The sequence below is a fragment of the Drosophila tropicalis genome, unplaced genomic scaffold, assembly GCF_018151085.1.
Source record: "Drosophila tropicalis isolate 14030-0801.00 unplaced genomic scaffold, ASM1815108v1 contig_694, whole genome shotgun sequence".
In the NCBI taxonomy this organism is placed as follows: Eukaryota; Metazoa; Arthropoda; class Insecta; order Diptera; family Drosophilidae; genus Drosophila; species Drosophila tropicalis.
Genome location: NW_027173176.1, coordinates 4,384,444 through 4,411,697, shown reverse-complemented (window position 1 = coordinate 4,411,697; position 27,254 = coordinate 4,384,444). Strand labels below are relative to the sequence as shown.

At 38.4% G+C, this 27,254-nt stretch overlaps 1 protein-coding gene across 4 annotated transcripts; it reads right to left on the bottom strand.

The window, feature by feature from the left end:
• Positions 1 to 1,048: 1,048 nt before the first annotated feature.
• Positions 1,049 to 27,254, bottom strand: LOC137579400 (translational regulator orb2-like). 4 transcript variants are annotated; one of them, XM_068293152.1, is made up of 12 exons: positions 26,867 to 27,253; positions 21,848 to 22,039; positions 21,234 to 21,733; positions 20,487 to 20,548; positions 4,462 to 6,063; positions 4,196 to 4,400; positions 3,857 to 4,120; positions 3,561 to 3,794; positions 3,354 to 3,434; positions 3,053 to 3,241; positions 2,586 to 2,983; positions 1,049 to 2,530 (listed from the first exon to the last, which is right to left on the bottom strand). In XM_068293152.1, exons 2-12 carry the CDS (start codon positions 21,870 to 21,872, stop codon positions 2,104 to 2,106), a joined length of 3,987 nt encoding a protein of 1,328 aa, XP_068149253.1. In that variant the 5' UTR covers positions 21,873 to 22,039; positions 26,867 to 27,253; the 3' UTR covers positions 1,049 to 2,103. The 4 variants fall into 4 exon arrangements, with proteins under 4 accessions (XP_068149253.1, XP_068149254.1, XP_068149255.1 ...); XM_068293153.1 differs by lacking the exon at positions 26,867 to 27,253 and adding an exon at positions 25,501 to 25,914; XM_068293154.1 differs by lacking the exon at positions 3,354 to 3,434 and having other exon boundaries at positions 26,867 to 27,254.

The window sequence follows — 27,254 nt, the reverse complement described above, 5'->3', positions numbered from 1 at the left end:
TTTTAATTTTGAAAAATTGTCAAAGTGAATTAATTTATCGAAATGAAATTAAGCTCAAAAATCGTTTTAAATCGATTAACACAATGGGAATCGATTTGGAGGGAAAATCCTTCTTGGATATCGAAATTAAGTTTCATAGACAAAAACTTGGATTTGGAGTCGAAATTTCCTCATCCTCATACCTGATCAACAAAATCTTGGATTTGATAGGGAAAATAGAGAGGGAAACAATATAAACGCATTTCAATATTAGAAAACTGCTTCAAGACATTCATTTCCATAAGAACGCTTATGAATGAGGCTTGAAACTGAATGTAATACAATATCTCGAAGAGTTAACGTTATGGTCGAACTCATTCATTCACTTGTTCCTAGATAAAGTGAGTAAATCACAAAGACTGAAGGAGAAACGTTCATTTTTGTTCACTCACTCACTAGCTATTCAAGACACTAGTATGAATATATACTACAATATTCATAATTGATTCGATCGGTTTCGTTTGTTGAATGTTTCTTGAAATTGTTTCCAACGAGCAAGGACTTAGTAAGGTACACATCTAAATACTGCTAGTTATTTAAATTAATTGTATACATTGACGAGTACGTAGAATTTGAATATATCCAAGCATTCCTTTGGTGGATTTTCATCTCTAGTCAATATAAACTTCGACGTATCTTTTTGTGTTATAAAATCAAATGGATTCGTGCAGTGTAGTTTAGTAAATTTTCTGATATTTTTAAATGAGTAGATTCACTTCTATTCAGTCATCCCGTAAAAACATATTATAAGAAAGAAATACTCATTGATACAGCAGTTACATGAAGAATTTGAGCATGTTTGCTGATAGATGGCGGTAGTGGGTTTTTGCCTTGAACCAAGAAGAATGAGATGGCATGCACTTGGCCCATACAGAAAGAGCACGATGGTAAAACCGTCAGTCAGCTTTTGCTTGTTCAAAAAATTTTGGCGCCCCTTTTGAATTGGAAAGCTTGAAAAGCTTAAAAGAAAGAGCACCCCACGAATTCCCAATGATTTCAGTATACAAAATTTTAGCAGGCATTTTTGTCGTTGCTTCTTTATTTTTATGTAAAACACATTGTAATTAAAATAATTTACTATTTCTTGTTTATGTAAATGATATATATATGTATGTATGTGTATATAGAGTCAGTTATTTTAGTTGAATGCATTTGAAATTGGAACCCATTTATCTGATTTATCATTTGGCAAATGTTCTCTTATTGTGTGATTGGTTATTAGATTTCGAAATTGAAACGCTTTTTTGTTTTGTTTAAGTACGCAATCCAATGAAATCGGATCAGCTGAGATCAGATCGATTACGATATATTTGGAAATTCACGCGCATTCTTAGTTAACTAATTGGAATAGTATATAGTGTATAGTATAAGGTATATAGTATATGTATATATGGTATATGGATCTATATAAGTTATATGGAGCTATATGCCCAGCATTATGCCATTTTTGGAATACTTGACGTGTAGCCTTCACAGAGCGGCTGTTGAAGCACGTAAAAAATATATGTACATATATATGTTCTATATATGTATTTATCGTCACTATAATGTCACCTCCACCTACATTGGAATACTTAGATTCCTAGTTTAAAAACTTAAATTCTATACATATACAAATATTGACTTATCAAGAGTGACATACAAACAAAAAAAAAAAAAACTAGAAAAAATTCGATGAAAAAACAGAAAAATAAGCGTTTAGAAATTGTCATTTTTTGGATGTTTTGGTTTCATTCTCAATGCTGCGAGAGAGACAGTGAGTGAGAGATAGAGAGAGAGAGAGATCTCGGATCTAAGCTAAAGCCTTGCCTTAGTTTAATTTCAAAGCTAATGACATAATATGTAAAATAATAATAATGGAAAAAGAATACTCTCAATAACTTCTACAAAATTCACAATATCTTACACACACTTTGTGTTAAATTCAGTTGTATATGGAAATTTGTTCGTTTAAAATTATTATGTTTAAATAGTTACTGGTTGTTTTGTTAATTTTCTTTTTGGTAACAATAGATTTTTGTTTATCTTTTGGGAATTTGTATTTTTTTTCTCTTCTTTGTTAAATTAAGTGGACGGCCCCGGCGGCTCGTCCTCGTAGTTGGGCTTGCCGAGGAATGGTATAGTAAAATCAACCATGTTTGGATAGACCAAAAATTTGTTGACAGCCTCACATAGTTTGCTTTCAATCACATTAGTCACAATGGACCAATCGACGGATTTATCCCCGACCTGGGGCTTGGTGGATATCCAAAGGCGCGGCGGTCCACGGAAGCACATCCAGACCCGATCCGATGGCGGTGGCGGTACATTAATTGTCCCTCTGGCCACCAGACCCTTCAAATCGACACGCAATGTAATATTGGCATTCATATTCTCCATGGCCCGCTGCACGTAGGGCAGCTCGGTGGCATATTGAAACAGATTCGATGTGGCAATACGATCCACAATCTTAAAAATGCGACGTGCATTGCCCGGCGAGTTCTGAAAGAACCTGAGAACAAAAGAATTAATCGTTAGATTGAGAGATTGGTCTGGTCGAGACTTACTCAGTTCCGCCAGCATTTTCGTTGGCGGCGCCAGGTGGCGGACTCTCTGACTCTGTAGATGAGCCACCCGAGCTCTCTGCATCGCTGTCGTAGATCACACTGTTCGTATCCAATAGCGCTTCATCGGAAGCGGCCCGAGAATCCTGAGGTGGTTCTGGCAGCACAGTCGATGTGGGCACTGTGTCCGTCGCCACCGGCGATGACTTTGGCTTGGAACGTACTCGGAGCAAATTCAACCTGGTGGTCACTGTAATATGGGCAAGTCCCTCATATGTTATATCAGCATCCAGCCAAATGCCACGCTCATCCAGCATTGGCTGGGAGACACGATGGCACAGCACTGGGGATTTGCCCATATAGATGTTTGTAATGATGACTTCTTCCATGAAACTGGGAAGCTGGAAATTATAAATAGGTCCATTAGCTAAAGACACGAAGATACAAAGATGAAAAAGAGATGTCCGTACCTTAATGGAGTTGAGTTTCTTTTGCAGAAATTCCTTAATCTTCTCATGGAGGAGTGTGTCATGCAGACAGCTATATAGACAGCGTCCAAAAAGGATATTTGCCCAGACAATGCTGCCGGAGGGCCCCAAAAAAAGCGACTGATCAATACCCTTCCAAAGTTCATCCTCCTGACGTTTGCTACGACGAGACTTTTGAATGAAAAATAATGAAAATTAGTTCACGTTTTCTCTCTCTCTCTCTCTCTCTCTGTCTCAAAAGTTGTGAGTGTTGGGAAAAATGAAGAAAAATCATAAAACATACTTTTCTATGGTGTTGACCATGAGCTGACAGCTCGCTACGTGGACGTCGGGTTACGGGTATATGACTTTGATTGCAAGCTCTCTATATAAAATAAGTTTCAAAACACAAAAAATCATAAAAGCCAAAGAAAAACAACTACAAATCATAAAATGGCAAGTGAAAGCCGTCCAAAAGACACACACACACAGAGGGTTTACACTAACTCACCTGATAGAGGGTCATAAATTTAACATAATCAGCTGGATTTCTTGCCGTATCGGAACTCATAATCAAACCCTCGAAATTCTCATCCCTTGGCCCATCCGGAGTGCAGTCCTCTTCCAGTACTTCCTCGAATTGTGCAGTGTCTGGTGTATTCGAATCGGCGTCCTCATTGTTGTTAGTGGAGGTCGATGCCTCTGTGACCCCGCTCCGATCATCGCCATCCTTGGAACGAACTTGCTGCAAATGATGCATGGACAATCAGTGTGTCCATGTGTGGGGCAAATGATTTTCCGCCTTACCTTTACCGAATTGCCCATGGTGAGGAGCACTGCCTGCTTGGCGGCTGCTGCCTGGAGATCCGTTTCGTCGACAAAACGCGCCATGGGCACTTGCAAGTCCTGCTCGTGAACAAGTCCCTTGCTGGCGGCCACAAAGCGACGATACCAGTCTTCCTTCTCGCGATCGCAGCGTGTAAATAACAGTAAACGCACTTCATCGCCGCACGGCACTGTGATGTCGTTCAATTCCGTATCCGGATTGACAGTATTGCGCAATTGTTGCAGCTAACAAATAGAAATGAGAACAAGAAGGAATCCTTTCAAAAATGATGAATGAGGCATTTTAGTGGATATTCTTACATCCGCCTGCATTACAGTGGCTCCGAAATCAATTGCTTTCTCCTGGTCATCGACACTGGGCGGTGTTGAGCCTACGGCAACGTCCTTAAACTCAGCTTTGCCTGTACCTTCCGTTACACTGACAACACTCGACTGATCAACGGGCGTTGATTCGGAGCAACTATTCTTGATGATCAATTGTATGGGATACTTGCGATTGAAGTACCTAAAAGAAGAAAGAAGCTTGGCATAAGGAGCAGTTGCTGCTGTCGACTGATTGAACTCACCTCTTTTTAGCCAAACCAACGGGCAAAAGCTCAATCCGACAATCTTTAAGATCGTAGGAACGATGATCAGTGAATAGAACTTTGGCCCGATCAATGGGCATCTCATTCCACATGCGTCGCTTGGGTATCTTGGCATTTGTCCCCGACATCTTGAGGACAGTGCCATCCAGACGCACATAAACCGAACGTGTGAGCGAGAAGGAGAAGGTGTTGGGGTCATAGCTATTCAGCTCGTTCAGCCAGCCGGCATAGGCCTTAATGGTCTTGTGCTCCTCAACGGCTGGAATCTCACAGATGGGCATGTCACAGTAGTTGGGTATCTCGAAGGCTATGCGCTCCGGATGAGTCTGCAGCACGTAATGCTCGAAAATCCAACGGAAATGCGAACTGGACGAGTCGATGAGCATGATGAACAGAATTGTGGCAAAGACGCCGCGCAAAAAGTCTTGGAGCGGCAATATCAATACCACAAACAGACCAAACACCAGGGCCAAGGGTGTGGCAAAGGCTGCAGCCGCATGACAATGATACCGCCAATTGATGGCATGGCTGGTTATGCTCCAGCTGGAACGTCCTCTCGATCGTAGCTCATGGCCCCCGCTCTGCATGCTCGCTGCAGAATCAGCAGCTGGCATCGAGGATATTCCCGACAACGGCAACGAGAGTGCTACCCGCTGCTCAGTCTCCATGCCGGCATCCCTTTCATCGAAACCCCTTCGCCCTGCTGTAGATGATGATGCTGTCGGATCGGCGGCCGTGGCACTGGGTATCATATCCTCCAGCACCTCGACTCCCGACTCGATTTCCACATCCTTGCGAGCCAACAAAATGCCACGCTTTGCCTTTCCACTGGCAATTGGAATCTCTGAGCCCGTCTGACGTACACCCGACGAGGGCCGCGCCTCCGCCGTGGTCTGCGCACTACTGACCGATGGCTGCTGCTCCGTGCTGGGATCCACCACATTACGGCGACGTAGAAAGTTGCTGCGCAACGAACTCGAACCACTGGGAGTGGGGCTGACGTCCTTCTTGCTGCTCATCGCGGCTGCCGCCTGGTGTTTCGCCTTCACCTTCGACTTGATGTGGGCCAAGCCACGACGCAGTCGAGAGCGTTCTGTATTGGCGGGCACAGCAGCTGCAGCTCCAATATCGCCGCTTCCCAAACTGCTGCTATCGTGCTGCAGGACTTCGGCCTCTGCATCCGAATCGGAATGATGATGCTGCTGCTGCTGATCCAAAGGCAACTCCTCGCTTATCGATGTGTTCAAAGTGATGCACTCTGGATCGGAATCCGGCTCGTTGCTCCAGCCAACCGCTCCTGAAGTCGTATCGGCCACAATGATGGGAATAACAGAAGTCGCCCCCGATGGGTGCTGTTGCTGTTGATGCGAATGCGGATGCGACTGCGGATGCTTCGAGGATTTAATCTCCTCAATCGTCTGCGTGACTTTGCCCTTAATCAGTTTCCAGGTGCCCACATTGACGGCGGCATTGGTGGAATCGCCGGAGCCGACACTGCTAATGCCGGCAGCTGATAGGGCGGCTATCAGATTGGGACCACTCGCGGTGGGTGAGACTCCGCCGCCCTCAATGCTGCCAGATCTAAAACGTAAAAAAGGAAAAGGGGAGAAAAGCAAAATAAAACCGAAAAATAAAAATAGAAGTTAAATTCAATTTCAAGTTTCAAGCAATGCCAACAACAACAAAACAAATTTTTTCCCCCCTCTCGTATTTCGAACGAATTACAGCAAAAATAAAAACAGATTTTCGGTTGTATTTTTTTTTTTTTTTTTTTGTATTCCAGAAAAAGTATTATTATTCTTATTATTTTTTTTTTATTTATTTGAATGAAGATATATTTTTTTTGGTTTTGTTGTTTTTTTTTTCAATAACCTGCATTTGCAATTATCTCTGTGTGTGTTTGTGTGGGGGTGTGTGTGTGTGTGTGTGTGTGGGTTTTCATATTTAATTTGTTATTTACTTGGCTTTCAATCAATTTTTCGAAACGCTAATTCACTTTCTGATCAATTTACGAATGCATTTTTTGTGGGCGCTTTTTTTTTTTTTTTTTGGTTTCAAAAGGATATCGAACACACACACACACATATATACATATGTATGTAGGTGTGTGTGTGTGTGTATATATCCCCGTTCGTTTCAGTTGTTTCTGTTGCATATATGTATATTTCTGTTCATTATTGGTTTTGACATATTCGTTTTGTATTTGTTTTTGTTTTTGTTTTTGTTATTCAATTAATTCATATTTGACTTGAGTTTTAGTTTCTTAAGTATTTGCATTTTGAAATATTAAGACAATGATATTGATTCGTTTACAGTTTATTATGCTTCAAATTCAATCTCTTGGGGGTGGGTGGGGGTAGGCAATGGATTGGGGCTAGGATGGGGGCGGGTCCATCTAATATGCATATGTTTATGTATTTGATTTCTATTTTTTAGCTTGAATACTTTTGTTTTTTTATTTTTATTATTTTTAACATTTCATTCAACTATTTTGTTTGTTTGTATTTTCAATTTGACTGTTTCTTACTTCTGGGGAGAATTTCAATTTCAATTCGTGGGAGAAAACTTTGAAAAACGTATTCGTCTTGAATCTGAATCTATTCTTGTTCTGGGTTCTTTTTTAAATCATAGAAAGGAAGCGGCAAAGGACACTCGAAACGCTTGACAAGACTTTTTGCATATAAATTTACATTTTTTTCATTTCGTTTCGGTGACTTTGTCTTTCCTTCTCTTTTGGTTTCTCCGTTTTGGTTTTGGTTTTAGAAAACTACAAATGTTTTGGTTTTTGAAGTATTTTTTTGTTTTTTGGTTTTTTTTCGTTTTGGTTTATTTTATCAACTGTTAAATTTTGTAAAAATTAAAAAATTACGTTTATTGAAAATGACTATAAAATATGGAATATTTCGCTAGGTTTTTACATATTATACGTGTGTGTGTGTGTTTTTTTTGTTTATATATATATACATATATATATAATATTAATTTTTACTATACAGTGTTATATATATATATATATATACATATGTATATATATGCCAACTTTTTGGGTTTACTATTTATATGTATTTCTTTTTTTTTTTTTTGTCTTTTTTTTTTTTGGTTGTTTATTTATTTTTTGTATAATGCTAAAAAATTATATGCTTTTGCTTATTTGGTTTCTCATTTTGTTTTATTTTTATGTTTTTTTTTTTTTTTGGGTTTTTTGTTTTTGTTTTCAGAATATTTTGCTAAAAGGAATTCATTAGTAAGGGCGCTCAATTTCAGTTTATTTGAAGTACTAAATCTTATTTGTTTATATTCATTTATGTATATATAAAATCGAAAACAAACCACTAAGAACTAAAACCAAAAAAGTTGTCAATTTAAAAAACTTGTTTAATTCAAAAATGAAAAATGGAAGTGCGTGGAACGCATTACAGGCTACTTTTTTCTCAATTTGGTTTCCTATCTTTCCTCTTTCTCGTCCTTTTTTTTGTTTGTTTGTTAATTCAAGTTACTTTTCATTTTATAAAATTCTTTAATTATGTTTAAAAGGTACCAAATGTTGTTGTATTTGTTTTGTTTTGTTTTGTTTTTCTTCTAATATATATTTTACGTTCTCGTTTTAACCTTGTCTTGTTGTGTGTTTGACCTAAGCATAAAATTGAAAATTCAAGGTCGGATTGCTCAGGGATTGATTTTTGGTTTTTAGGTTACAAAAAATTTTCTATTTAAAACTTTGCAGCATTTTGTTAGGGTTATTTTCGGTTTACCCTTTTACTTTTTGTAAGTTTTTTGTTTTCACTAACTACAGAAGAGAAACATTTTTCTTGACAAGTCAAAAACAATATAAACACGAACCAAAAAACTGTACAATTCATTGTGCTACAAAAATATTTGAAGAATTACTCAATAGAAGTTAAAATATTTTCAATTTTGAATTTCTAGGCATAATTCTGTTCTCCGAATTGCATAATTCCACCCAAATAGACAAACTCTACTCTCTATAAATAAGTCTCTGGCAATTTGTCGAAAGAGTTGACAATTTAAGTTCATTTTTGGATCCTGGAACAGCTTTAAGATATAGTCAACCGATCTTTTTGAAAATTTCACTAGATTTATGTAAATAAAACTTAATTATTACCCACTCAGAATTTCCTAACATTTTCAATCACTTATGAATGCTCTCTCTGAGTTAAATCAGCTCATGTTCTGATCATAAATCACATCTTTTGGGGCAGGATATGGTAACCTAGCCACTACTTCCCTTGATGACTTCTCTTATGACTTCTTTCGACTCATTTTTGGATCATTCATGGACTATTCGTTCGTCATATGGAAGAGTCATTCTGGAGTCTTCTTTATGAATATAATCAGAGCCCTCAGTCTCATCAAGATGATCTTTCAAATGCCAAGTGAGCTGTTTTCTACTAAAAGAATTTTTCTCATTCAATTTTAATCAAGATTTCGTATTATATATTTAAAAAATTCAGCAAGTTGAGAAGGCTGTCAAAAGTGTATGAGAATCGAACTTTTTCAAACTATTTCCGTCTATGGGATCTAAGAGAAGTCTATAAACATTCAAACATCGTCTATGTATGTACATAAAACTGAGATATATTTGTATCTCAATATTGCCACGGTTGAGATACGAGCTAATGCAAAGTCGTTTAGAATTTTCATTGCTTTTGGGGGGAATTACGAACTGGAATTGTGAACAAGCTCTATAAATTGAAGTCATTTGAGTTTAAAAAGTATCGTAAGTAGAGTAGAGCTCTGTGTATGTGTGTGTGTGTGTAAAGAGAATGCAGCCTAGAGAATTGCTTGAATTGGATTTTGCCTTTATATTTATGCATATAATTTATTTTGAAGGATTATATTTCTAAGGTTTTAGCCATTATAGCATTTATTTTGAAGCATCTTTATATCTTTTTTTTTTTTTTTATTTTGGTTGTTAGTTTTGTCCCATTTCGATTTTGTTTCTGTTTCTGGTTTTCTTTTGTCAAAAATACATAAATCTCATCAATTGTACTACGTGTAAATTTTTGTTATATATTTTTAAGGTTGTTTTATATTATTATTTATATTATTAATTATTATGTTAATTGGTTTTGGTATCAAAAACACATATTGACCATTTTTGGGTTTAGATTCGGTTAATAAACATATTAGATTTTGTATAATAAGATAATAAGTTCGAATTCCAATACTTGTTTTACTTTTGGTTTTTCTTGTATTCAGAGTCTTTCATATCGTTTAAGTATTTTGTTTAGTTATACATATGTACTCAGTATTTTGTTTTACTAACAGTTTGCCTTCTTTCTTATGTTTTTGTTTTGTGTATTCAGCTAATGTTTAAAAAGTTGTGTTTTGGTTTATTATTTACAATGTTTATAAAAAAGTCCATACAAGTTATATAAAAAAATAAAACACAATTTACGTTATGTCGTCCCGCCGTTTATTAATTGCAAAAAACGTTTTCTGTATAAATTGTATATATATCAAATATATGTGTGACATGACCCGCACATAAGGATCAGTTATCTGTTTTTTTTTTATATTCCTCCATACAATTTACATACATACATCATACATACCGAAACATACAAATACATATATATAAATAATAGTAATAAAAATTAGAAAAACAAAGTATAAAAAGGTGTCTCAACACATTATCAATCATGTTTTAAAGCTACAGGAAATCACTAACAACTACAAAACATATAAAAAATATATAGTATATCATATATATTCATAATCCAGGAATTGGGCATACAAAAATATAACACTTGGGCGCCGTTTCCACATTCAAACGGACAGATTTCCTAACTCAGATGCAGAACAACAAAAAAGTTCAAATGAATAACAATAATTTGTATCTGTAACCTTGCAGCTTCCATCTATATATATATATATATATATATTCTCGATCAGTTGATATTAAGGATGGATTATTATGAAATTTCAAATGCATTGAATATAGCTTTCTATATATACCGATCGGACCACCATATGTCGTATATATGTATATACATATATATGGAATACTTGAGAGATTCGAAAGCTTTTCCTTTACAGTCTGCAAGGCCATAGAAACTGCGGTCAAACCGAAGTTGAATTTGGGGAGTTTTCTTTTCTTCCTAACGTTTTCATTTTGTTTTAAAACTAAATATGATATATATAACAAATAATAATAATAATAGAAAACATAACCAATAGTTAAATGTCTTTGACTAATTCAATTTGGAATACTTAAAAATGAATAAACAAACAACTAATGCTTAATTATATTATAGCACGCTACATAAGATTCAATTTTTTTTTTCGGTTTTTTTTTTTTTGTTTTCTTTCTCTCCTTTTCCTTTCCCTTTCATCCTTTCATTGAGCGGTTGCATAAAATTTTGTATCTTTTTTGTTTTGTTTTGTTTGTTTCTTTGTTTTCAGTATAGTAAAAATAATTTTGTTTGATAAGTTCTTGTAATACAACTTTTTTCTTTGTTATAGCATATTGAAATTTTCAATTGTTTTTGTTTTTTTTTTTGGTTTCATCTTTTTTTTAGAGTTTTTTTTTTGTTTTGTTTTTGTTTTTCGTTAAACAGTTAAAGTATAAAGTATATGTTTATATAAAAGTATAAAAATCTATAAAATATTGAAATTTACTACATTTAAAAAACATCATCATGGTTTGCCTTTTCCCATCTTTTCTTTGTTTTTGAATTGTTTGTTGGGTTTAACAGATTTCACACACTTGAGATATATCCCACATATATATATTTACATGGATATATACGATATATATATATATGTGTGTGTGTGTGTGTAGATAGATGCCTTTTTTGTTTTTGTTTTGAAGGACTAGCATTTCATTCTTGGATTACATTCAATGTTTAGAACAACGGCAAAAACTTTATATATATATATATGTATATATATACACACTACATAGAGCAGGCTTTATCTTTGTATCTTGTATCTTTCATAGATTCATTATTTTTTGGTTTTTGGTTTGATTTGGTTAAATTTCAAGTTACATTTAAAACAAAAAAAACATGAAAAAACCATTAGAAACAAACGCTAATTCTTTTTTGGTTTTTGATGCAGTTAAAAAACAGATATATATATATATATATATATATATATATATATGAATTACACATATGTATTTACATATATATGCATCATTTGGTTTTCTTGTTGTTAATTGTAATATAAAAATTCTAGAAAAATTGCTATTAATTAGTTTTACCAACTTTAGTTACAAGTTTTTTTTTTCTTTTGTTTTAAATCTTTTTGGTTTTTTTCTTTACAATTTTGTAAACAAAGCGCGAGCAAAAATTTGCTAATAGATTTGACTATCATATATATATACAGAATCATATATATATATATATATATTTAAATGTCCAAAGCGACTTGTTTTATTATTTTTATTAAATTGAATATAATTTGTTTGTTGTAGTTTGTTTATTATTATTATTATTATTTCTGATAGATATAGAAAAAATATCGGTATCAACTGCCATTAAACATGCAAAAAGTTTCCTCATATAAATTACAAAATAAATTGAATATATATATATATGTATGTATATATATTTTTTGCTTTTAGATAATTTTTCATCAGTTTTTAAATCTAGATATTTTCCATACATTTTCGATTTCATCCGATTTGAAAAACAATTACGTCAACATCGTCCTCTCGTCGTCCTCTGCCGATCGTGTTCAGTGTGAAGCCAAACATTAACAAATGTACAGCATATATATATATATAACTTTTGGATCGTTATCCTATATCTTTTTTAGCTACTTTTTTGGTTATGCGATTGCAATTATCGTTTTATGTTATTATTTTAATTTTCCTTTGAATAGTTTTAAATTGTTTATGAGATAGTATTGCACATTAGTTGTATATATATATATATATTTGGTTTTATATATATATTTTTAATTTCCATTATATGTTTGCTATGTGTCTCTGTCTGTGTGTGTCAGTGTGTGTTTGTCTTTTTTTTCTATAAATTTTCTTATAACAATTTTAAAAAAAAATAAATAAATTTAGTTATCATTTTATACAAATATTTCTATATAAAAAGTTTATGGTCTAAGATATACAGAGGGGAGTGGGGAGGGGGGGGGTGGTAGTAGAAGGAGAAGGAAATGGGGAAAGCTTCTCACAATTTGATCTCACATTTCGAAATTGAGAGAACAAATCCCGTTATAAGCATTTTTTTTTTATTATTTTGTAGTAAAAAAATTTGTTTACAATTTATATATGTATATATTTGATTCGCAATTGCTTTTCCTTTTCGCTTTCGCTTCTTTTCATATCAGTTTCTGCAACACGCCCAGCAATTAAATTAAAAAAATACCATAACAAAAATCAAAACGAAACTAAGATAAGGTGTAATTAATTCATTAACTATAAATAAAAGGCAATAAGGACAACCAAAAAAAACATAATACTGAACACTCAAGAGCAATTTTGACCTTTTGTTTAACAATTTATTATAATTATTATAACCATTTGATTCGACTATTGCCCGCCAGTGGCAAAACACAAAAAAAAAATGCGTTAAGTGATGTTTTTTTTTTAATTTTCTTCTAAATATTCGTAGTTCATTTCTTTCTTTCTTTTTTTTTTAAGTGTATTAACAAACATTGTGATTGGTTGGTTGAATTTGTATGTGTATGTGTGTTTACATATATTGTCAGCTTTAAAAAATGCTTAAAATTTTTTAAGCAAATGAAAATTGTAGTCGAAATTGTGCCTAGATTGATCGATTGATTGGTTGATTGATTGATTGGTTGAATCAATGAATAAATGTTACAACTGTTAGCAATTTGTGTTTTGTTTTGTGTAGTTTTTCGATTTCAAACCATGCAAAACATTTTTTTTTTTGCATTTAACAATAATGAAAGAGGTAAATGATATTTTTTTTTACGATTTTCACATGCAAAGTTCACCATGAACAAATTGAAATAGCAACGTGATCCTTGAAAATCGTATATATTGAATAAAATATAAAATAAGAGCACAACAAAAGAAAACTAAAACAAATATATACGATTTTCACCACGCAAAATTACTTAATCACCTTACATATATGTAAGTATCTGTGTGTGTGTGTGTATTAGTGTCTGATTTGAAATGGCATCTTAAAGTGTTTGTAATTCATGTGTATAGGTCTTGCATCCATTAAAAGTATCTAAATACCAATGAGTTCTTCTCATTTGTGGGTGTGTGTGTGTGTGTGTGTGTGGGTATAGTCGTCAAAGCAGCACGAGTAATATATATATATATATATGTTTATAATCCATATATATCTATATATATAAATATATGTTTAATGGAGTTGTAAAGTGATCTCCAAGTATTTAGAAAACGGTTTAGAAAACGATTAGCGCTGTGTGTTTGTTACCGATATGGATATAGTTTCTGTGTTTTTTTTTTTTTTTTTTTGGGGGGAGGGGGGATTTCGCCTAAGGGAATCCCTAATGTTCCCTCTCTTTTTTTTGTTAGTTTTCTGTTTATATGAGGAATATATATATTATTTTTAGATATAATAGAACCAAATTGTCTACTTATATCGTCTAACTAGTGTTTTGTTTGTTTGTTTCTTGTGTTTCTTCTCGTAACGCCCTTTTTTCGTATTTCTAATTCTTTTTTGGTTTCTTTCATTTGGGCATTAATTTAGGAACTTGGATTAAGGGTCAGGGGGGGGATATTGCAAAATTTGCAATTTTATAACTTTCACTTTGGATTTCTTTCATATAATTGAATTTTGGGGTTTTTTTTTTCTCATTCTCATCGTCTTATTGCTTCATTTACTTGCTCTAGCCGCAGCGGCTAACTGACTTACTTCAAGACTAGCCTCAGATTGGCATACTCGTTGGCTCTTAATCGATTGTTAGATATATATATATATATATATCCACATTTTGCGAGGATATTGCATTTTAGCATTATTTGGCTGACTATTTTAGGAAGAATGCGATAATAATTCCTATTCACTTTTTGTTGGTGGTCGTCTTTGCGAGATGATTTCAATGGCAAACGAGAGTTGGCTATTGTAAAATTGTACAAAAACACAAAAAAAACGTAAAATAAACTAAAGTTAAAAAAAAAAAATTAAATAAAATTGTAAAGTACAAAAAATACTGTGCAGGCGCGTAAACAAAGAAAAAAAAAGACTAATAGCTAGGTTTTCGCTTTTGCAGGCGAGTGTTACACTTACATCTCCCCCGAATAATTATCTAGACTCTGTTTGGCTCATGGGGCAGAGCAATGGATGTATATATACACTATTGCCACCGATGTTGCCACAACATGCACCTTGATGTTGTTGTTTCTTTTTAGCCTCGTCGACCCTTGACAATTGTTGATTTTGTCTCCTGTTCGAGTAAATGGGAAGGGCAGGGACTTGTTGGAGATGGAGAATGGGGAGTGTGTAGTGTGGTGTGGTGTTAGCGTGGGGCAGGGAGGTGTGGGGAGGAGATGATTTGGTCTTACTAGCTAATTTCCTACTTTCTCCTTTGAGTGCTCATCATCAACGTCGTTGTTGATGTTGCCGCTGTTGCATCTCCGCTGCCGCTGACGCATTCGCCTCAGTCGTCCTCTTTGCCGTGATCGCTGCTGTTGTGGGGTTAGTGATGATGGTTGAGGTGGTTGTATTGGTGCTGGTGGTGGTGGTAGTTGCTGTGATATATCTGGGCACTGCCAGCGCTGCGTCCAACAACTGATGTCGTTGCTCTCTCTGTTGGCGTCTTTCATCGTGCAGCGCGGCCTACCAGCGCCGCCGTTAACACCAGCGAAAGGGCACCGCACGCGGCCGATCGGCTCCCTCCTTGACCAATGGCTTGTGATACTCCCGCCCCGGCCTGGAGTGGATGACGGCCCAGCAGTGCTCACAGTAATACTGCAGGCATGTCACGTTGGCGCAAAAGAATGGCGCAAACTTACCGCCGCATCGCTGGCCCTCGCACTCGTCGCACATCTGATCATCGAGGACATAGGGCTTCACCTCCACACGCTTATCGATATCGCCGTGCTGCAGCTGCACAAAACGTGCCGATATGGCGGCTATATAGCTCTGCTGATTCGAGAAGGCCACGCGGCCGGCTCCCTTGGGGTATTTAAGCTCCGGATCGGTATCGATGCCGGCATAACATACACCGCCATATAAGCGATCCATTATCATGGCCAACTCAAAGGCTTTGAGGGGGCGTGGCACTCCGCCTACGAATACGGTTTTGCGTGGATCCAGCGACATGGTAGCATCGAGCACATAGTCGGCATCGGCCAGACGCCAGGGTCGAATCTGCACGGCCTTGTCCTTGATGGTCGGCGAGGATACGCACAGATAAAGCTTGTCCTCATCGGTGATGCACGAGTCGATCAGCTGTTGTACACTGCTCTCATCCTGGAACAGCAAGAAGGCATAGCCCTTGGGTGGAAAATATGACTTGGACTCGGCCTTGTGGGGCCAATCCACGACCAAGGGACCAAAGCGACGGAAAGATGTGGTAATCTCGTCCTCATCGATATCTGGTGGCAGACCTCCTACGAATACCTTCCGCGAGAAACGTGCCGTGCCATCGCCAGCTCCATTATTCCCACCCTGGATGGGCGAATGTGACGAATGCGAGGACAGGCGAGAGGGCGAACCCATTTTCAAGGCATTCAAATAGACTGTGGGATCATTGCTCGCTGCAATGGCCATGGCATCGGCCTCGCTCAGGTGCTTGGGACCGCCCATGACACGCATGCGGTCCTGCATCATGGCCAAATTGTTATCACCACCAGGTCCAGGTACGCCTCCAGGTCCGCCACCGACACCAACGCCGACGCCGACACCTCCGCCACCACCCAGAGACATGCCGCGCATATAATCACTTAAGGTGTTCTCAATGCCGGAGTGATGCAACTGTCCATTGGCCGACACCAGATTGCCATAGCTATTGCCCAGATAGGGAGCATCTCCGCCGCCCGAAGCACCTGCTGTGCCCAGTCCGCCACTGCCATTGCCCGAGCCATTGCCAATCGATAGAGTTGGTATATTTATGTGTCCAACACCGGGCATGCCATCCAAGCCGCCATGACCACCGGGTACTCCGCCGCCGTACAATGCCGTTGGCGAGTTGCCCTTGATGGGAAAGGATATGCTGCGCCTATATTTCGGTGATACCCCTGGCATTTGTGGTATCGGCGAGATTCCGCCACTGCTGCAACCAGCTTGCGAGCCATTATATGGTGATCCACCGCCGCCAGGCGATGATGGACTGTGTGCTCCTCCGCCGACCACTTCACGCTGTTGCTGCTGTTGGTGATGATGCAGGGCACTAAGATTGGGCGATAATTGCTGCTGTTGCTGCTGGAGCTGGGGCGGCTTGCTCAGATTGAGATTGGGCGGCAGGCCGCTGCAACTGCATAAGGGAGGAAGGTAACAAAGATGAAGAAGCTTTTACAAAAACATTTCGCATTTTGGATTTATTGGTTTATTCATTTTCTATTTATTATGGATGATTTTTTATAATCCCATATCCTATATAAATATATATATAAAAGTATATATATGTATTTATAGGTAGGCAGGTAGAGTAGACTCTTTGCATTATAGAAAAGGAGCAATTTGTTCAAAGATTTGCTTATTCTTTTGTAAATTTTCAATTGAATTTTTAGTTTAACTTTTGATATAATGCAATTAGTTATTGTGTATTTTCATATATCAATTAACCCATTGCCGCCCAGCGTTAAAAAAAAGAAGATAATGTGTAATTGAAAAGAACAACGAAATTGTATGCATAACAAAAATGGAAGGAAAGATGGCTGACTAACACTGGGCGCTTTGCTTTCTCTTTCTAAACGTAAAGATGGCCACCCCACTAAATTCTGCAGTGTTGGTTAACAGATCTCCTTTTGGATCGACCATTTGCCCTTTTCCCTTCATTTCCTATTGGCTACAAATTGCTCCTTTTTGTTGTATTTTAGTTAAGTTTGTTCTTTTGTTTTGTTTTTTTTTTCATTAAACGTTGCTTTAACTGGTTGTTGTTGCTGTTGTTGTTAATTGTTTTCATTTGGAGATTTTTGTTGCTGCATTTGTTGTTGTTGTTGTAGTGGTTGTTGATTTAATAAATTGATTGGTTGTGGTGGTGTTGGTGGTGGTGTAGGATTGTTGCTGTGGTGAATGGTGTGGTTTGTGGTGGTGGTGGTGGTTGTGGTTGTCTTTTTATATTTTTGGTTGTTTTGCTTTTGCGACATATCCAATCATTAAAAATGGCGCAGTTCTATATACGTAAATATATAGATTGGTATCTCGATTCTACATATGTGTATGTATATCGATTAGTATTTTAATTGTTGTTTTCAAAAGGCACAATTATTTCATTCAACACTTTTACTGCAATTCGGCACCGATAACTACACAAAAATGCATTTGTTTGTTGAAAAGCATTTCGTTCGAATTGAAAAGGGAATTATTATTTTTTGGTTAGTTCTGCTGCCCAAAGAAAAAAGAAATTAAAGAAAATCGAAACAGAAATAATGAAAATACAATGCATAGGCGCAGATATTGAAAAGAAAAGAGAGCGATTCAGACATTTTCGATTGATTGAGTTAACTTTGGTCTTTCTGGTCGTTTATTTTGATGGGCGGCAAGGGGGTTAAGTTAAGTTTAAGTATTGCTAATGGTTAACTAAACTATGGTTTAAAGTTTGTTTCAAATTGTTATTTGTTGTTGGTTGTTGCTGTTGCAGTGGACACCACAAATCGCACATTCATGCTAATTGTTTAAACCAAATGCAGTCCATGTCAAACTGTAAGGCCAGCGAGACATGAAATTGCATGGAAATTTTTAATTTAAAATCATAATCATAATATTGTTGACGACGCACAGGCAAAAAGCAAAGATCTCCAACGCGTTGCCATGGAGAAAGGTTTCCGTGCGCTAAAGGGTGACATGGGGGGGTGTATGCTGGGGTTGGGCGGATGAGGAGAAGGAGAAGGGCAGGCTGCTGCAGATGACGATGATGATGATGAAATGTATGTATAACAAACATGTAGAAAACGTGTACAAGTGTAAATAGATAAAAAAGTAAAGTAACAACCAGCAGCCAGCAGCAAACTGTAGGCGGTGGTGGTGGTAATGGTGCTGCTTCTGGTGGCGGTGGTGGTGGGTGGTGTGTGGTGGTTGATGTCTGCTGTCTGTGTGTGTGATAAGAGACTATTCGCCACCGCCGCCACCTCCGTTGCCCGCATCCCACTGCCTCAGGTGAAAGGTAGCGGGCAACTAGCAAGTCTGGGGAAATGGTAATGGGACTGAAACCTGTCGATAACGAAACGACATCAACACGACACAGTGGGACAACAACAACAACAACCACGACGAAGACAGTGTTGAAAAATGCAATCATATAAAATGCAATTAGCCAACAAAGTTAATTAAAAAATTACGGAAATGAATCTTAGAAGCGGAAGAGCAGCACACAGACATAGAAAGTGGGAGGGAGACCAAACGAGAGAGTGAGGCAATGGTAAACTTTGATTGACACGACAAATCGAAATTAAAAATGAACTTGAGAATTAAATATTAAAGGACTTTTGCAAAAGGAAATCGATCCTAGAATCAGGCCCCCATGGAAAAGAAAAACCAGACAATTCTTCACCCGGTAGCTATATAGCCACCAATGGAATCATCCACACGGCCAGTCGGCCAGACAGACGGATGAATAGGCGGGCGGACGGACAGACGAACAGGCGGACAACACTGGCGGTACTTGAGAACTGAAAGTTGTAGACGATGTTGGGAATGAGTATACAAATTTATATAGGTGTGTAGGTGAAGGTTTGTCTCTGTGTGTGTGTGTGTCTGAGGCAACAAAAACAAAAGCACCCTGGCTGCTGGCACCGCACTAACATGATGTAGTGCACTCTACCACTGAGAAGGGGAGGGAGAGAGGGAGCGTAAATGCAGTCGGTGACAAAAAGCAACAGCAAAAACAAAAGCCAAAAGGCACCAGACGGGGCCACAGCCCACAAGTTTACGGCCATTGGCAGCAGCAGAGGGACCAAGGGATGGGGGAGACAGGCGCAGGCAATGCGTCGCCGTCGCCGCTGCCGCCGTCAAGCAGGGCGCAGGCGAGAAATGCATTAAAAATGCACAAGTGGTGCAGGATATAAAACAAAAACACTAAAAAAAAGGGAATAAAAAATCAAAGTCACCAAACTGCAGCAAAGTAACGGTCAATGAACTAAACAGAAGAAGAAACGAATGTATGGCCATGAGAAAATATGCAAAAAACTGGAAAAACATTTAAATCGAATGGGAAGTTTCTATTAAACTTTAGATTTTTGAAAAAGTGCTTTATCCTTAGTCATGACCCTAAAGATTGATCTTCTGCTCAATCCTAATCCTACAAGTGGACCAAATTGATTCATCAATTGATCCTAATATAGACTATATATCGCAAATGAAGTAGGGATCCCCAAATTGAAGAAGATCCGAGAAACGCATCGGGGCAAATGGGATAGATCATTACAATAATTTTCTGCAGTCTACTATCTTTCTTGAACGAAGAAACGCTAATCATCATCCCATCCCATCGCCTCCTCCCTACATCTTTCTACTCAATTGGAAGCATCTGTTATTTGAATTGCAATTAAATCTTAGAAATTATGTAAATGAGCGATATCTATGCAATATATGTATATGTATGTAGAATGTTTGTATAGAATATGGCAACAAAACAACAATGAACAACGATCATCATCAACAACAACAACAACGACAACAACAGCAACAATAGCAACAACAACAACAACAACGAACAACAAATATGCCTCACATAATTTTCTTTTGCCGGTTTCAACTAGTTTCTTCTCTTTCGATATAGGACTCATAATTTGTATATTATGTTAATGTTATTATTAATCGATTCACCCCACAATGTGTTGTTGTAAAATGCCATAAATTTGTTCATTTCTTTTTTGATTTGTTGTTGTAGAATTGATTTGTGTGTGTACTCACCTCTTGCGATTGAAGAAGCCGCTGCTCTGTAGAAAATTATTGCGCAGATTTACCTCGTCGTTCTTTCATGTGTAAGAAGAAGCAGAGTCCGCCAGCCAGACAGAGACAATTAGATAGAGATAGAGCATAGAGAAAAGAGAAGAGAAGAGAGAAAGGTAGAGACATGAGACATTTTGCAACCAAATGAGTAATCTTTGCCAAAACGATTTTGCAATCAGCAAACACATCTGTTGCAAATTTTGGCAGTAGTTTTTGCCATGTCGGCGGCGGGGCATTGGGCAAAAAATAGATACAAATTTTGAATGACAAAGACACACGCGCGACCGATGGATGGATGGACGAACGGATGGTCGGATGGTTGGATGGATGGACGAATGGTTGAATGGATGATAAAGGAAACAATGTAAAGAAATGAAAATCAAAAGTTTCTGTGCCTGCCCCCTCTGAGGCAAGGCAAATCAAATAAATGTGCTACTAATTCGGACAACAAAAATGCTAATTGGCAATTGACGGGAAAAACTGACGGACCGACGGACGGACGGTTCATTCTGTCCAATTTGTTTAATTGCAATAAATGCGGATTTATGATAGAGATGAAACAACATCACTGAATCATAACAAGTCGCCGAATGCGAGTGTGTGTGATAATGAAAAGGCAGGAGAGAACTTTTTTACTAGGTCATCACAAAGAGTCGTTTGCCCCGCCAACTAGAGAGCCTTTTTGGTTTTTTTTTTTTGGGTACTTACTCCAAACAGTGCTGCTGCTGCTGCTGCCTGTTGTTGCTGCTGCTGATGCTGATGGAGCTGCTGGTGCTGCGATGGACTGCTCGATAAAGAGTCACAGTGGGCATTGGGCACTACCATGCCGCCGGTATTTAGGCCCAAGGCAGAGCTAACACTACCATTATTCTTCATGCCCAGCAAATTGGATGTGGGCGAGACATCGCCGGGGCCACCAACGCTGTTTGAACTGTGCTTGTTGTGATGAAAGGATTGCAGGATATCATCCAGTGACTCCTCGTTGGCATTGAAACGCACAGAGATCGGCGAGCTGCTGTTCAGGCCGGGTGGCGATTTTGTTGCACCAGATGCAGAGCCGTTGCCTCCGCCCACGCCCACACTGACGCCCGAACCAATGGCTAATATGCCTGCTGCTGCCGATGATGTGGGTGACGTGGCTGCCGATACGGATGTTGAGCCGGACAAATTGCTATTGCTGCCGCTGGCGCTGCTATTGGCACTGTTGCCTATTGAAATGGCCAAAAAAGAGAGTGGCAAGGGGAGGGGGATAAGCAAGAGAAGTGGACACGCATGATGATGACAACTGTCAGATGTCATCATCTCGTCTATATTTCACTTACCCTTTGGTAATTTGAGCGAGTCCATGACGAACGCCCCGCGCACCAAATGTGTTTTTTATACGGCTGCACTTGAGCTGCGCTGCGCTGCCCTGCTGCTGCTGCTGCTGCTCTTTGCTCTGCTTTTTGGCCTGCTGCTCTCACTCTCTTTCTCTCTGCTCTGGTCGTGGTCGTCGTCGTTGGCGTTGCCTTAGCCTACATCCAAGTATGTAGGTACCAAGAAAGTGGAACACGGCACATAGCACATAGTGGAATATCCAAAAACATCAATCAGACCATGGCGATGGCGGCACATAAAAAGGAAAGAGAGAAAGAGAGAGACCATGAAAGAGTGAGACAAGGAAAGCGTCAAGCGATTAGTTAATCATATTTCTCTGTACACACACACACACACGCGCGTATACACACTTTTCGGAATGTCAACCGTCGGATCCAATGCGGCGATGCCCTCGCAACCAACCCATCCCAACCCAAGCCCTCCTTCTCCTCCACCTTTGTGCCACCGCACCCCCTTCCCCACACACACACACACGGTCAGAACTATCATCGAGCTGCTGCTGCTCCGCACGTAATTGCGTTTAAAAATAAATAAAAAGCAACAACAACACAAATGACAAAACAAAGCCACAAAAACAACTATTTGACATTAATTTTTTGTTTTTGCCTATTTTTAAAACCCTTAATACACATTTTCGCCATTTGCTGGGGCCGCTTCGTATCTCGCTCCCCCCTTTCTTTATCTCTCTCCCCCTTTTCACACACACTTTAGTCTATATACATTGATCTTTAAAAAATCAGTAAGTTAAATCTCATGCTAAAACGCATTTTCATTGTTATCATCTGATGATAATTGCGGCCAACCAACATAAAGGGCAACACTAATTGAGTTCTTGGTTGTGTGTGTGTGTGTGTGACCGATGCGTTGTAAGAACTTTTATGGCCCTAACCATGGCCCCCTCTTGGCCCGGCCTCTCCAAGCAAACGAACACATTTATTATCAATTCACGTTTTATCGAAAAACACAGCGAGAAATGTTTAGATAAAAGTATGGGAATGTGCCATTAAATGTGCAGTGCGTGTTGTTGCCCAGGCAACAACAACAATATACTATATAATAGGTAGGTGGGTAGAAAGGTAGGTAGGCAAGGTGGGTACACAGTGTGCCATAGCAAGAATCAATCAATCAAGTGTTTGATAAAAATAAAGTAGCAGCAAAGACGTTAGGCGAGCCAAAGCAAGCAACAGCAACTCGTTTTTGGTATGAGTAATAAACAAAAGAAAAACAATATACATATATGTATATAGAAGAAGATACGGTTCGATACTATGATTCAAGTGAATCCCCGTTCGATAATCCCCGCTATGGATTCCCCCTACAGTACGACTCACCAAAATGAATATCGGTCAAATGTTGTTTTTCTTCGTTCTGTTTCTGTTACTAACTACACAATATGGAATATAAAATTTCAAATTTCTAAAGCTCCCACAGACCCACAGAACAGACAGACAGGCAGACGAACGGTCGTACGGACGGACAGCAGCACGCACTTTATTTTCAACCGGAAAGTGCCTATTGTTTGGAAAACAAAACGGGGTTGGCATTGCTGCTGCTGCTACTGCTGTTCAGTGGGTGGTGGTGGGCCATTTGAAAGCGTGGCGGCGGGGTGGGAGGGGTTTAATTAGTTAAATGCAAAGAGACAACAAAATTGTTGTGCCAATGACAACGTTCAGTGGGGCATGAAGGAACTGACCGCAGTTTGACTCGTACTTCAACCCGCAACCTATATTTTCTGATGACCCCCTCCTGTTCCCCCCCCTCACCCACAGGACCACTGCAAGTAGTGAACTATTTTTGACATGTATGTATATTCGGGGATCCACTCAAGATTACCGTCCTGTGCCACGCTAAACAACAAATACAAAAAAAAAACCTAGCATATCCTTATGGGCACACACACAATCGAGGGTATCATAATAGAAGCAGCTTAATCAATACATAATTTTGCCCTACAAACGAGAGAAAAGAGCGACCACCAAAAAAATATAAAATGAAAAAACAAATTTTGATACCCGAAGAAGGAAGACACGAAGACTATTCGGGGCCAGCAAGCAATAACAACAAAGACAGTTACGCCCCCACAAAACACACACACACGCAAACAGAGCAGAGAGGGGCATATACTTGAAAAGTAAACAAGTGTAATATGCCGCCAAAAGCACAGACAGCTTGGCTCAGCATCAAAAGAGAAACAGAGAGAGAGAGAGAGAGCACTGAGCCCTACCAGCACCAGCCGATATATTTAAGTTGGGACACGACCGACCCCAAACGAACGGAACACGGAGTAAATGGAACGGACCACCCGATCGACCGAACGTAGATGCGACCAACTGATGAGAAATGCCCTGGGGGAAAGGGCAGGAGAGGAGTGGAATATTATAATATTACCCATCTCTAATGGGGGGATAAATGTTGTGCGCAGCAAATAATTTTTGGTTGGAAAATTCTCCAGCAGCAGCGGACCAAGTTTATGTTTTCTATCAGTGTGTGTGTGTGTCTGTGTTTGTGTTTGGGTCTTGTTTGTTGCTGCTTCAGCTGCTTTTTGTGTGCACTTCTATTATCACGTTTGCAATTAGATTTAAGTAACTGGGCCAAGTTGCAACAGCAACGTTAGCGTCAGCGTCAGCGTCAGCGGCGGCAGCAGCTCAGCTTCTTTCTTAAAAAGAGGAGGTCGTGATTTAATTCCCTTTTCATTCTTTCTTTCGTTTTTTATTTGTATTCTTGTTTTTTTTTTTTTTGTTAAGGGTTTATTATAGTCTTTGCTTTGCTCAACTGATTCGTTGCCATTTTTGCCAGTTGCCCCAATTTCAATTGGTTACGCACACACACACAGCGTGAGTGAGAGAGACAGAGACAAGGACATGGAGAAGAGAGAGAGAGAGAGAGCTAAGGGCCACCCTGAGCCGTGTGAGTTGTGTTGGGGTTGAACGAGTTTCACGAAACTAGGCCAAATCATGCCGCTGCCTCTCCTGTCAGTATCTATGTGTGTATGTGTGTCTGTGCCATATAGACATGAAATGTCAAAATTTAACGATACATTTTTGTCTTCTTCTTGTTCGTCGTAGGCAGGTGAAACTTTTAAAACGCAGCAAATAGTTTGGCTCAGAGTAAATAGCCTGGCTAATGGAATACCATGAATTGCCTTTCAGCCTGGTTAACTCGCTCGCTGATGCTGCTGCAACCGAAGGCACGGGCCGAGCAGGCGCACGAAACACGAGAACAGAGTAAACTTTCAGGTGCAAGTTTTTCCTTTTGCTGCTACTGCTGCTGGCCGTGTCTGTATGTGTGTGTGTGTGTGTAGTGTGTGTGTTACATTTCCGGGGGGTGCTGCTGCTCCAACACAATCACGCATAGGCCGTCTCACTCACACCAACAGTCGCGTTTCTGTGACGTAGATGATGCCAATACTATGTATGTTTTTCTTTTCTTGCAGCAGGAAAAATTCCTTTTCTCTCTCTCCCTCTCGTTTCTTTTTTATGTAAATTAAAAACGAGCTTTACCAACTTTTGCACAGCCTACGCTTTTCTATTTTCCCATTTTCTATTCCTTTCCGGATGACTTTTATTTTTCGTGTTTTCTTTTTTTCTGTTGCACTTACTTTATTGTTGTTGGCTTGAAGTTGTTACTGTTATTCTTGCTTCTCTTGCTGCTGCTGTTGTTGTTGTTGTTGCTGCAGGAACCAAACACACGGACAACACACACTCGATAAAATTTTTTTCTATTCTTGTTGTTGATTTTTGTTCCTTTTGTACATAAAATTTTAATTACACTTTTTAAAAATTTTGTATCCAAAACAAAAAAAAATTTTACAAATATTTACACTAAATTTATTTTCAATTTAACTTTTACTTGTTTCCCGTATTTACTTAATTTTTGTGTGTTTTTGTTATTTTTTTTTAGAATTTTTTTTTTTTTTCCGAGCTACTACTGGCCCCGTCCGCACGCTAGCGAGACGACTGTGATACTAAAATAATTTTCCCTGCTGCTCACAGAGTCGAAATGCTCGTCGCCTACTTTTCCGAAACGACGCAACGCGACGAAAAAATCAATCATTTTCAAAGCCTGCTAAGGTTACATTTAAATAAGTGAAAAGTTTGTAACACCGAACGGAAGGTAAATCCGTGTGACAGTAGGAAAAATGGGTATCGATAGATCGGGTTATGTCAGAGTGATTTTGGGTAGTTCAGGAGTTTTTCAATACCAAAGAAAAAGGGGAATATCCTCCGAATTTCTATTGTGTGTACATTTGTATATTTGCTACATAGTAATTGATATATATAGGATCTGCCTTGGAATAGTTTTGCGGCGAGTCATTGCCGAAAGGAATGCGGAGTCATTAAAACAGATCATTCCAATTAGAACGAGCACCTGCTATTTTATCTTATGGGAGTGAGATACGAGATTTTGGTCTGTGTGTTAGTAACTAAGCATTAGACAAGGACATGAGTTGAATAGAAATCGGAGCCTTTTCACGATATTTTGACGACAACCTGGGAAATTTCAGAATAGTTTCCCCGTCAATAGGAATAGGAAAGAGTATACACTAGTTTGACTATAAACATACGCTATCTCGGTTGTTTTGCTTTCGTGTGGTGTTTCGTAGTCTTTTCCACCACATAAAAACAACAGCAACGAGCGACAGCTGCTTGGACAAGCTGCAGCGGCGCAGTGTTGCCCAACTATGTCAATCGATTCATCGATATATTTACTTGCAAATTGGCAAGTCTATTGCAACCAAGAGCAATAAAACTTCCTAACAGCAAGAAGAAAATAGAAATAAACAAAACATTCGAAGCATTTGCAGCAACAAATCACAATCCCAAGTCTCAAAAGAAATTATGTAAAATGAAGAACACCCCCGCCCCACAACCCGCTGCGGGTTCTATCTGGCAACGCCTCAGCTGTTAAAATGCAAGCAAAAGTCGAATAGCGAATTACATAAAACTGCATCAATCTCTACTTACAATAATAAAATCGCCAACGCAGTTCCGTACGGCGTTTTCCTCTATATTAGCCTCTCGCTATAGCAGTTGCCGTTTGTTCCTCCTTTTTCCAGGTATTTATTTTTAATTTTCGTTTCACCAAAGTTTTTTTTTTTTTTTTTGGCACACGCGCTGCGAACTTTTGTTGTTATTTTTTGGCTCCCCTTCCTTGCGTCGTTCTGTGTGTAGGTATCGTAATATAGTTGTAAAAAAGCGGAGTGTTATTATTCGAATTTAAAAAAAAAAAAACTATATATTTATTAGAATAATTTGTGCATTTTTTTTTTGTTGTTTTTTCTAATTCAGTGTTATATATTTTACAAATTTTCCCTAGACGAGCAACGACAAGCACACGACGAGAGACTAATAA

What these genes read in the sequence shown, in the direction of transcription:
- LOC137579400 (XM_068293152.1), bottom strand. Translation starts at nt 21,872, where the DNA reads ATGGACTCGCTCAAATTACCAAAGG. An exon ending in CAGCAGCAGCACTGTTTGGA is followed by an intron (nt 20,549 to 21,233) that starts GTAAGTACCCAA and finishes TACACATGAAAG; the next exon opens with AACGACGAGGTAAATCTGCG. An exon ending in GGCTTCTTCAATCGCAAGAG is followed by an intron (nt 6,064 to 20,486) that starts GTGAGTACACAC and finishes TTTACGTTTTAG; the next exon opens with ATCTGGCAGCATTGAGGGCG.